A 12,525-nucleotide genomic window follows, 5' to 3' on the forward strand; every position below is an offset into this window, starting at 1 on the left:
GTCCAATGACGTGTTTAGTTCTTCGGGGGTGCAAGCTGGTAACACAGTGTCGCCAGCATATACAAGTACAAAAGCTTCATATACATGTATAGTTCGTCACTTTCACACTTAATATGTACACACGTGTGATTCCATATACTGTTCTAGATCATTCAAGTAAATAGACAAACGTATTCTTGAGCACGGCGTAAAACACAAATCAAATAAATAAATAAATAAAATCGTAAAAAAAGTAATGCCGACAAATTTTCTCCTTAACGCCCACCTATTTCGCATGCAAGCATTGCAAATGAGCTGTTGTCCACTATAACACAGGATTTAGTGCCCTATACACAGAATTACTTTTAAGATCTCACCATCAAAGCTTTGCTCAGATCGATACTTTCTTATTTTAGTTAGATCCATAATGGATTGTAAATTGAATATGTGATCAGTAATTGTACATTCCTTCCTAAATCCAGCCCATGTATTCTGATAATAACATGTTTTCATTAAGATAACCTTGGGTTCAAAAAGGGAAAATAAATTTCCCAAACAGCTTAGGAGGGTAGTTGGTCTATAGTTCGATGGATCTTCTGTGCTTTGTTCCTAAAATTTAGCGCTATGATGCCATTTAGCCATGGTTGTGGTATACACCCAGAATCAAGTATTAAATTGAAAAAAAATGTATATGTATATCAACAAGTATATCAGTTGTGGAAGTGATATACTCATTCACTATATTGTCAATACCGGCGGCTTTTTTACGCTTAAGTTGTCTGACTGCAGTACGTGTTCCCTCTGAACTGATTGGTCTATTCAAATTATCACTATTAGTCACACTGTGTTCTCTAATAGTCGTTGAGGCAAATCCGTTGACTTGTTTGAAGTGTTCAAACGCCTCATTTATATGTACTTTTCAGTCACTAATGTGTGTTAAATCTATTAATATATTTCCAATATTCCATTGGATTGCCCTTCCTTATGTTTTGAATCTCTTCTGTGGAATTGGATCGGCATTGAATATTTCTATAATCTCTTCTTCCCTAGTGTTTTAGTGTTACGATGTTCGTGATTTTGCCTTGTGGTGTAGTTTTCGTTGTTTGTAGCAGTCTTTACTGGACCACGGACGTTTGATGGTGTCACTTCCCACATCGCTTGCTTGTAATACCAGGAATCCGCCGCTTTTGGAGGGGTTACAAGTAAGAGGACGTTGAAAAAACACATCGCTGCCCATGTTCCAGATATAGTAACTAGATGCTTATTGTTTTATGCAACCTCTTTATATCTCATACACGGGATAAAGGCCTATCGGCCACATGATGTCGGTAATGGTAAATAATTCACTTTTAAACTTAACTGCCTGACCTATGTAAATTCATTTTGCCTTTGTCCTCGGAAAATGTGAGCTGTCAAATTTTGAAGAAAACAGACGTTCAGACAGCACAACCCAGCTCCCCTATTTTATGAGCAAAATGGAACCGTCCCAGCGTCCATGATATGGATGGCAACTGTGTACAGATTGTCAATTTGAGCACGCTTCGCTCACCATTGCTTTTAGTGTTAAAGTTTTTGGGCGTGAGTTAGAATGGCTGGTTACATATTGAAAGGAAACGTGCTCGACTAGTCTTCTGGGCTGAAGTGTTCTGAAGTACATGCAACATACATGATAATATTTGTTATGAATTGTACACAAATTACCAAGATCACTTAGGATTACCAAAGGGATAACCAGTCATCAGATTACTAATGATTACTTCTTGTAGACCTTACTGCATATCCTCCGTAAAATGGATTGACTTCTGGATGGGCCTTTATGACTTTCCCGTTGTTGGCTAAAATGGTTCAGCTTGCCAGTGAATACTTTAATTCAGTTGTTCCTCGCAAAGCCCTATTGCCACATGTCAGCCTTCAGCCTGACATGCGTAATGGAATGTTTTCTAAAGTTGACGTACATGTATACTACAGGGACGGTCTTTAGCCACGCTAAACACCTACGTACTGCATTTGAGTTGGGCCCGGTGGCGCTACCAGGATATGAAGTCTTCCGTTATCTGAAACTGTACTTTGAATGGATTCCTTTCATTGAGCATCGCTATCAACTGATACCTTTATAAAATGCACTTTTATCCTTAACCTATACATTTTCAAAGTGGTTTAGGAAACATTATTCCGGCGAAAACGATTTTTCCCTCAAGATGGCGGTGAGTCATCTATCTAGTACACCGGAAGTAAACGTCTAGTACTTCAAACCTAGTTAACATCTATACATCTATAATTAGAAATGATATACTGTAAGAATTTATTTGTTTATTTGATTAGTGTTTTACGCCGTACTCAAGTATATTTCACTCATACGACGGCATTATGGGAAACACACAACCATCTGCGCATTTATGCTGTAAGAATGAACACGTCAAATTGTAGCCAGTCGAGTGTATGTGACAAAACGCTAATAGCAACCTTTACAGTAATTTTAACCACTCAGAATTTGTTTTTTTGTAATTCTGCATATCTAAGCACAATAACAGACAATTAGGTCTGTATACAGAGAAAAACAGGCCTTCAGGAGGTACGTTCAAATTGCCTTACCCACTGTTTCATGGCTCTAATATACTTATGTACAACTTGACGAAACATTGCCAATACGCCATTAAGTCCGTGGGCAATATTACATGCCTTAAAACAGTAACTGTATAATATCTGAGTCGACCCTACGTATAATATCCTAAATTAAACACATTTGTTGAATTATTGACCCATGCATTCTAGTCGTCCATGTAGCAGGAACTGATACCCTATAAATGTCGCCTTTTCGTTGTTCTCTCCCTAGAAATGGTACCGGAAGAAATCGTTATTGGCTCTTTTTTTATCCACCCTAATGAGCTGTCCACCAGTTCATATCTCGGCGGCTTTCCCTTCGTCTGGAACTGCTGATCATATACAACCAGTTTCTCCAGGCTAATGGCACTCTGCCAGCGAATTACGATCCGTTGCCGCTCCATGTATGTTGGGTCTCACCTCAGACAAGCTATGCTGGGGTCATTTGTTAGCTTTTCACAATCTCCGATCGATTTTTATTTAACTCTCACCTTTGAGGCTCACATTACTGGCCGACATTTCGGGGTTTGGCAAATCAAGCGGTCGAACTATATCCCCTGGATCGCTCTTCGTAACTAATCTGCAAATGCGTTACTGTCAAGTCGGATCGAAATAAGCAGCGCAATGAAAACAAAAGATATGTCAAATTAGAATCACAAAACAAAGTATGTCATACTATTGAAATTCTGGCATATTCTAAGCTAGACTCTTATACCGGATGTATCAAGTATGGCATCGTCGCCTACAGTTTGCTGACCAGTGAACTTGAAATACCATAATTGTTTTGCAACCAAATAAATTTGTGTGGTAAGCCTATAGGTGCTGTGGGCGCTTTACAGTAAGATGTGTTGTTCGGACTGAAAGGTAAGACAGTAGCTAACTGATGTAATCCGGTGATACTGTCTAGTTTGTGATTCATACTACTGGCCTTTTGTGTAACATCTATTATTTTCAGTGAAAAGGTGTACAGTGTCAACTGGCTTGGTGTCATGTTCGGTATCTGAGACATGGTGTATTTCAGTGAGTAAATACTAGTATATAAATATATAACAGTAGGTGTGACAATAGTAAGTCTGTCTTGCGGCCAGAAATGGATGCAATATTTTTTGTGTGTTTGTTATAACAGAGTTTAATGTCGCATTGTTGCTTCCATCAAACACAAAGATTTTTATAAGACTTCATCTATCAAGGATTTATATCGAGTAACTATACATGTGCAATTCGTTCTATATTTAACTTCGCACATACGGATACTGCTGGCGATGAATTGGTTCAAATGAGACTTTTGTGGGCGATTTCGCGTTGACTGATAATTTCAAAATAAGGCAAGAACACACCCTGGTTTTTAATTCATTTCTGAAAGGAAAGAACGAACATGATGACCTGCCAGAAACTTTCAAGGACAATGGCAAACATATTCAAGGTCAAACGTACCGCGTTTGCAATTCTCTCCTTTTTCAACAATCATCACGTTTTCTCCTGATTCCTATGTCTCATCCATGCATCTATGTATTTTACTTCTGTTATCGTTATTGGATGTTTAAAATACAAGTATAAAAACTATAGAAACCAGATTTTCTCAACCTATAGAATTAAAAAAAGGCGTTTATACCTTATGCTGAAGCGTGTGCTCCCCACTGGTATAGTGAGACCATGGGTTCTGTCACCAGTGACAGTATACAGATAGTGCATGCATGCTCGAGAGAAGTGATATTCAATGAGGGCGAAGCCCGGGTTGAATATAACTTGTTGAGAGATGACAATTCCTGATGTCAAGTCCCACAGCATGCACCATATGTTTTATTATACCGAAAAAACTGTAGCTTTTCGAGTTGTCCTTTAAATCATCGAATTTGGACAACCGAAAAAGCTTGAGAGCAGCACAACTCATTATCTCTAGAAAATCTTGTTGTAGAAAAATATTGTGTTATTGTATTGAAATGACTTATTACCCAAGCACTTCATGATCATATGTTTTTCTGGATCCACATTTGATAATGCATGTAAAACAGAGAAATTTGAATTTATTTTTTTATTGATGCTTCGCCCACGGAGGCCCCACGAAATGAGATTGACAAGTCATAAATTGGTATTTGGTCGCGAATAAGTGCTGTGTTAGAGAATGGTGGCATATGGCAATACTAACGTGCCTATAATCACCCGGCAAACCAATTCCCCGGTGTGTCTGACGGAAAGATGTGAAAGTATTTGCCAGCTGGTCGTCCGCCCTGCCTTCATCGCGAGGTGGCTTACTGGGCATGAGGATAAATACATGTACATCTGATGCGATGTTACCTTTAAACGATATAGACATAAAACCAATTTATACTATTTGACGTCCAAATTTAATAGATATGCTAACATTTTACAGAGCGGTAAAATGGGATCTGAATAGATCTCGTTCTCTATTTTAGACACGCTTCAAAAGTCAAACAAGTTACAACTGTGTTTTACTGTTACCTGAAACAATTCAGAACGTTGCATAATTTTTTACCGATTAATATCGTTAAGTGTCAATGAAACCAATAAGGCAGTACCTTATCTATCGAAACTTTCAATGGTGATCGCAACTACCACTGGACAGTTGATGTAAAATACAGCTCTAGGATGTTTACAAACTTTAAAATTTATATTCTTAATACGGTGAGTGACAAAAATAATGAGATACGTTGAATTAACAACCATACATGTGTACATCATACACATTTGCAGAACATTATCGTAGAGCCCGTGACATTTAGCCATGTGTTATGGAACGGTCTGGGTCACAAATGTCATGCTGCATAGACCAGATACTAATCGACAATGGAAGAAACCTAATTTATAAGCTGATAATTGATATGCAGTCCCTGGGCGGCTGCAACACAGTGTTAGCCACACTTTGGCGATGTTACAAGAGAGATGTTCAACAAAATAAAGAGCGGAAGTTTCATAACCCTTTGAGACTTTGGATTATTATACAAACTACAGCATAGATAGTAAAACGGATGAGGAGAGTATGACAGTTTCTAAATGGTCACACGCATGACCGGTGCAATCTGGCCTCGTTTCAATTTACCTCAGCCAGAGTTTCATTTTGACTGTTCATGTATAGGCTTCTGGTACATGCTTAAAAAGTAGCAACGTAGACACTAATTAACACCATGGCTCATATAGCACTTTTAGAGTCGTAAATGAGCACTCCGAAACGATAATCTCAAGATTTACTTCCAAAATAACATAGACACCAATTCCCGAAAGAATATCTGAGAAATAATACATAAACAGTAAGCAAAGCTGGCCATAAGTATGAGGGAAATGATCAGTTTTCGGCGATGCAGGAAAGACAGTCTAGACATGTATTCAACGCATAACATCCTCATTCAAATTCCACATCCATACTCTGTGAATTATTTCCAGATGGAGTACGAATAGCGCTTTTATCGCAGTATGCCATGCTGATATAACAAGTATGAAGGCTTATACATCCCTAGCGTATTACAAATGCTACGTTCAAGTAAATCTTGTCTTCCATAAAGCACTGGTTCATGTGAAGAAGTGTAATCGTTTCCGATCATTTATGTGCATATAAAGAGAAATAAATTAGTTGCCAATGTCTCAACAGACATATGCATAAATTCTTTTCTGAACATCTTCTCTTACACATTGGATAACGTTCACTAAAGCTTGAATCCCTGAAGCTGCAGTAGAGCGAGATCCATACTGAACGCGACCTGTGTGAGCATCCACCGAAGCTAACCAAGCCAGAGGAGCCGCGCAGTGTAGTCGAGGCAACGACTCGTGCAGTGTGGGGTGAAGATACGTGTCCAGAAGGCAATGGTGTCCAGAAGGAATGAATCATTATCGCCGAACTCAGCGATTTAGTAGGTCCTTCTCAGCTAATTCCCTGCTAATGTACGGACAATTCGGTAGAGGCTGCAACTGGGCACTTAACGTTTTGTTCAATAAACAAAACCATTCAGGCCTGCGGCAGCTTGGGCGCGACAATGAGAGCTATGGCGGCAAGGTACAATCCGGTTTCCCTCTAGTTTCCGTGTAGCCTACCTGCTTTGGCTGCGTCCGTCTTAGCGTCAGAGGAAAGAAGCATCTCGGAAAGTCTACAAGCATGGACACAGTCATAATTAATGTCAACGGGCGGAAATTCGAATTGTCCACGGACTCATTTGAAAAGTTTCCGGAAACATTCGCTAGCCGGCTTGCTGGGATGGAATGCGGCTACAAAGGGAATAAACGACTCTATTTCATTGAACGACACTCGGAGATATTTCAGTATGTCTTGTTCTATTATCAGTTCGGTGAGCTACATATGCCACGATCCGTGTGTCCTACCTTGTTCAAGAAAGAGCTGGATTTCTGGGGAGTAGACGTGTCGTCCTTGGAAAATTGCTGCCTGGATGTGTACGGCATGGCTTACGAGAACTTGCGACGTCTCGACGACTTTGAGAAAGACTATGAGGTTAAGGCGGACGAGCAAAGATTGCAAAGGTTTCCCTCAAAGTGGAGTCGCTTCCAGAAGACAATGTGGCAGATTTTAGATAATCCATTTGCCTCCAAATGGTCAGAGGTATGTACTAGTAAACCATTTTTTTTTTTGCTGTCATATGTCATATGGGTATCAACTTTTTAAAATTGTAAGTAAATTAATTCATTGAAAATAGTTCATATGCAAAAGCTTTAAGGACGCTGACCAAGAATTTATTACCCTAGCACGGCCGGGTTGTCTTTGTGTGATTATTGTCTTGGTACGACCGGATTGTCTTTGTGTGATTATTGCTTTCACACCACCGCATTGTCTTTGTGTGATTATTGTCTTGGCTCTACGGGATTTTCTTTGTGTGATTACTGACTTGGCAACACTGGATTGTCTTTATGTGATTATTGTCTTGGCACTACCGGATTGTCTGTGTGATTGTTGTCTTGGCACCACCGATTGTCTTTGTGTGGTTGTTGTCTTGACACTGCCGGATTTTCATTGTGTGACTATTGTCTTAATACGGCCGGATTGTCTTTGTGTGACTATTGTCTTGAAACTGCCGGATCGCCTTTGTGTGATTATCGCCTTAGCATGGCCGAATTTGCATTATTTGATAATATCTGTCTTCATATTTCCATCATGATCCCAGATACCTTTCGACTGTTTTAGAAACAGGGCACGTCAGTATTAATAAGGTCACCACATTCTTCCCACTGAACTGTTGGACTAATACGTCAGGATTTAGGTACAGATCACACTAATGTGTGCCTCCGTGGGGTTGCCTCCCCTCGAGGGGCTATTTGCTGCAGACTAGCAAGTCTTAGTTGACAAACCCACGGTAAACTTAAAATCCCCGTCTCTTAATCATTACATGCATGGTCACACGCCAAAGGCCTTGCAATCATTCTGAACTCTGAAACTCAATTTTTTTGTTAAAAAATATTTTGGACTGTTGCATCGGACGTTATTTTAAATGGCATAGAACATGTAAAAGTGTTGGTTCCGGCTTCTCAAACTGATAAATTCACACGATGCCTATTTTGATCTCGGTCTGCCAACAAGCTGCTGATAGTCATTGGTTTCCCCCGGGCTCTGCTTGTTTTCCACTCACCATAAAATTTGTTACCATCGTATAAGAGAAATATTCTTGAGTACGACGTAAAACACCAATTAAATAAATAAATAAATATTTTAATCCACCCTACCATGTTTAATCCAACACCATGGTTCTTACGTCATTTTTGCACCGGACGATATGAAGTTTTGCTTGCACGATGCCCACAATGAGACAAAGAAAGTCATGAGTGTTTCGATCACTAAAGGTCTCCATCCGAGGCGGTTTTCATACGCCACAAATCGTAGTGTCCCATCTGTCATTTCGACTTTTCTGTTGCCTAGAGTCAAGGGATCCTTAAATACCGTGAAGCAGATTTAAGGGTACCACTGTCGGAGAGTAAAGATGAGAAACAACTGGTTTGTTTAGCTTTCAGATCAGCGATAAGCCTTACACAAGACCAAACAAAGAAACACGAAGACTCTTGAATAAGTTTAATATATAGATTTGTACAAAATATTTGATTGGTGTTTTACGCCGTACTCAAGAATATTTCCCTTATACGACGGCGGCCAGCCATTATGGTGGGAAGAAACCGGGCACAGGCCGGGGAAACCCATGACCACCTGCATGTTTAATCGACTAATAATACAACTGACAATAATACACAAACAACTAATATAGTTTCTTACTGACGAAAGCGTCCAAATCTGAATGGAATATTCCGGCTTCCAAAGGCGAGTCAGTCTACGTAAATATAAAATCCACAGTTAAGATGAATTCCTCTATCTATGGATGACCGTCCGATAAGTGGTTTATTCCCTAACTGCTTATGAATGTGTGACTTTTCAGGGTGGACGGGTTGACAGTAGATCCCGTGAGCAGGGGCTGTCATTCCTCGGAAATATACTTAAATATACGTAATCGTACAAATAGATAATGAGCGATACAAGCTCCAAAATAACCTCTCAAAAAATAACAAGTGGTGAAGCACAAGCTCACAAAGTGCTACGTACAGAAAATGGAACGTTTTACAGTTGTTTCAGTAACAAAGGATTTGGCTTTAAACGCAAACAATCTCATCTGTTACAGTTTTGTTTGCCATTCTGTTTAATTACTTTTTGTCCGCAGTTAATCTGCAGTCGTGATGGAAAGTAATCAGAAAACCATCACACAAATTCCTTTGAGGATGTGCATGGAAAAGTACACTTTACATCATAGGAGGACACTGGAGACTAATCTATAACGCGATTCGTGAAACTGTGAGAACTAGGCAACTGTGGACTAATTACACGTCCTTTTTCTCTGTAAACAGCCGGTTATAGTAGGCGGTTATATCTTGCATACCACTGCGCAACTCGTTGGTGTGATTCTCATTTTGAATAATAGAGCACGCTTTGTCTCATTTGCGACAAAAGCACGAGATATATACTGGGTATTTCACACGGTAATTAATCTTACACACTGAATATAGATTGAGTTTTGTACAACGAATGGCGATTAGAGATATTCATGCATGCCTCTGCCGCCAGTGGAAACTGGTATATTTTTGTATATGTCTTAATTTACATATCGTACATATTTAAATATTTGCTTGTGGCTCTTGACTGCATATATTATTTTGTTGTGGTAAATGCTGTTGCACAAGTCAATTCAAACAGAGGCTTAGATAATAATACCTTGCACAGTTGTGCGTAATAATCACTGTGATTTTCTTCTGATAGACAGTTTGATTAATGATTTCATAGAATACATGTAGAAAAGCAGCTGCGGCTAGGATTTTCCACGTATTGAGCGATGGAGCGCTCTGCGGCTAGGAATCAGCAACATTGTAACGAACAGCTTAACACACGTTTCCAGCTGTGTCCGTCCGTCACATTTTTGTCACTTTGTATCTTGTGATAGAATATTCACCTGAATGTAAGACAACTTTCACTTTTGTGTGGGATGTCGGAGGTGTGGCGAATTTGTACTTGTTTCATTCAGGAAAACCAAAAGTATTGTATGAAATACCGTGCTGGTAACATTTCACACCTGACGATAGAAAGCATTGTTTAAAAATGTTGTTCTGTTTCGAGGTTTCCTTTCTTTTTATTAAATGTTGTCTTTTTGGTAACCTTCAGTGTTCTCTTAACACCATCTCGGTACATTTATATGATTCATTGTGCACAGTCAAATTTAAAAAATAGTATTTGTTTCATTTTCACAGGTGTTTTACTGGTCCTCCATCATGTTTGTCTTCCTGTCAATATTTGCTTTGACAGCTGCCACCCACCCGCTGTTTAAGGTGGAAGATAAGCTTGACAAGGAAGCCGTATTATCCGGTCACTTTGGGTGGACTATCAGCGAGGGCTCTATCCCAACCGACGATGACAAAGAGATCGTCGGATTTTTCTCACATACGGACGACTCAATAATGACCTTTAGCGGGTCAATAAACAACAGTTTAGGAAGCGGAAACGGTTCAGAGGACGTAACTACCTATTTTGGCTCCTCTGCCACCGTTCTGCGCAAAAAGGACGAAATTGCCCTTCTAGAATTCATATGTTTTATATTTTTTACAGTTGAAGTTGTTGCCAAACTGTTGTTTTGCCCACGCTTCCGGGTCTTCTTCAGCTCTGTCTTGAACATCGTGGACCTGCTGGCCATATTCCCGCGCTATATTCTACTCACCTTGGATTACTTCGTCGTGTCCAGGGATGTGGTCTGGAAAATGGAGGAGGTGTTTGAAGGTATCGCTGTGCTGAGGGTGTTCCGTTTATTACGATTAGCCAGAAGAGTTCGAGGTCTCCGTGTTCTAATCTACGCCATCAAAGCCGGACTGAAGGACGTTCTTCTTATGGGGCTTATGCTCTTCATGGCCACAATCATCTTCGCTTCTCTAATGTACTATGTGGATACACGCAAACAGTTCCCGAGTATTCCTCACGGTTTATGGTGGGCCATCGTCACCTTAACTACCGTGGGGTACGGAGATATGGTGCCCCAAACAGCTCCAGGTAAACTTTTGGGAAGTTTTTGTGCCATAACGGGTCTCTTGATAGTGGCTATCACGGTGCCAATCTTCGTTTCCAAATTTCTCTTATACTACAATCATGTGGCCAGAAAAAACCAAGTATCGGTAACCCGATGTAATAAACGGTATCCTGTGGGAATATAGACCATCTTTATGGTATCGTAGGCCACAGTTTGATACCAGTTATACATGGCGGGTGTGTTATAGGTCTGGTCTGATTGGGGACTCAAGGCGTTGTTCTCAAATGTGCACGCCTCTATTGACTTTTGTAAAGACACGGGCATCTTTTTCCGGAATATTTTTTTCTACTTGTCAAAAATGCTAAAACACACAGATGACAGCAGCAGAAATAGAATTGAAGGCTGCATCTGTAGAGGAATGTCTGTTGTACATGTGTATGGAACATCAGTCAGCTAAAGCAATTTGCTCCAGGTCGGTTCAATGACCTGTTGCTATTATCAGATGTCTAACTCCTGTAACATCCTTTGTCGACACCCATCGTTTTCCATCTTTTCTCGTTTGTCATTCTGCGATAGGCTGACTTTTGTGGCTGCTTACAACAAAATCCCAGGTGGACATGTTTTGCGCTGACCTAATAATTTTGAGCTGCATGGGTGAGAATCGATTTGGAAGCCGGGTGACTCGAGGCGGCCTAAAAGATTTTCATGTTATGAAAAACTCCTGCATTGTCACATACATCTTCACGCTATGTAATTTCCGTTTAAATTCCCTTTCAGACAATTATAAGGTTTCCTGATTTTCACATTCGCTGATCCAGAATGTTGCATGGTCCGAGCCTGCTTGTGATTGAAGATACAAGAACTGAATTCAATAACAATACATTTCCATCATATGCTTTCTTGACTTCCCTCCAACGTTTTTGTTGAAATATGGACGAGGCCTAATAATCCCATACATTCGAAAGAAATTATGATTTTGCCACATATCCTAACCTTGTTAGAGCACCATGGTCTACATGCAACACATTCATTTATATCATATGTATCATCCAGAGTTAGACCGGCCCCGGAAGAGCGTCCGCTTCGGGAGCGGTAGATCCAGGGTCAATACTGGGTCGAGTCACAACTAATACCTTAAAAGAGGAAGTCGTAACTTCCTCGCTTGGCGTTCAACATGAAGGGGATGGGGCAACGACTGGTTGACCCGTACCGGTATAATGGCTCGGGCGAGGCGGCTTATTTGCCTTCGGTAAGGCGTCTCAGTGAAGCAGCACTAGATAAAAGAGCGGTGGAAATCCGTCATGCAACAAGCAGGCACATTACGTGTACTCTAAGGATTCCTTCGTTGTCATATGACTGAAAATTGTTAAGTACAAGGTTAAACCCCAAGCACTCACTCACTCACTCAACCAGATTTATATATTTAACCAATATGTTTCTG

The 12,525-nt window shown here is 40.2% G+C and overlaps 1 protein-coding gene across 1 annotated transcript; it reads left to right on the forward strand.

Annotated features, from left to right (window-relative positions):
* Positions 1–6,532: 6,532 nt before the first annotated feature.
* LOC135464786 (potassium voltage-gated channel protein egl-36-like) lies at positions 6,533–12,089 on the forward strand. The gene is made up of 2 exons (XM_064742336.1): positions 6,533–7,144; positions 10,318–12,089. The coding sequence occupies exons 1-2, from the start codon at positions 6,686–6,688 to the stop codon at positions 11,266–11,268; spliced, it is 1,410 nt and encodes a 469-aa protein (XP_064598406.1). The 5' UTR covers positions 6,533–6,685; the 3' UTR covers positions 11,269–12,089.
* Positions 12,090–12,525: the final 436 nt, after the last annotated feature.

The sequence above is a fragment of the Liolophura sinensis genome, chromosome 1 (assembly GCF_032854445.1).
Source record: "Liolophura sinensis isolate JHLJ2023 chromosome 1, CUHK_Ljap_v2, whole genome shotgun sequence".
Classification (NCBI taxonomy): Eukaryota; Metazoa; Mollusca; class Polyplacophora; order Chitonida; family Chitonidae; genus Liolophura; species Liolophura sinensis.

Excerpts from the sequence above, each read along its gene's own strand:
- LOC135464786 (XM_064742336.1), top strand. The coding sequence starts at position 6,686 with ATGGACACAGTCATAATTAATGTCAACGGGCGGAAATTCGAATTGTCC. Across the intron at positions 7,145-10,317 it reads TTGCCTCCAAATGGTCAGAG|GTGTTTTACTGGTCCTCCAT; the intron begins GTATGTACTAGT and ends TCATTTTCACAG.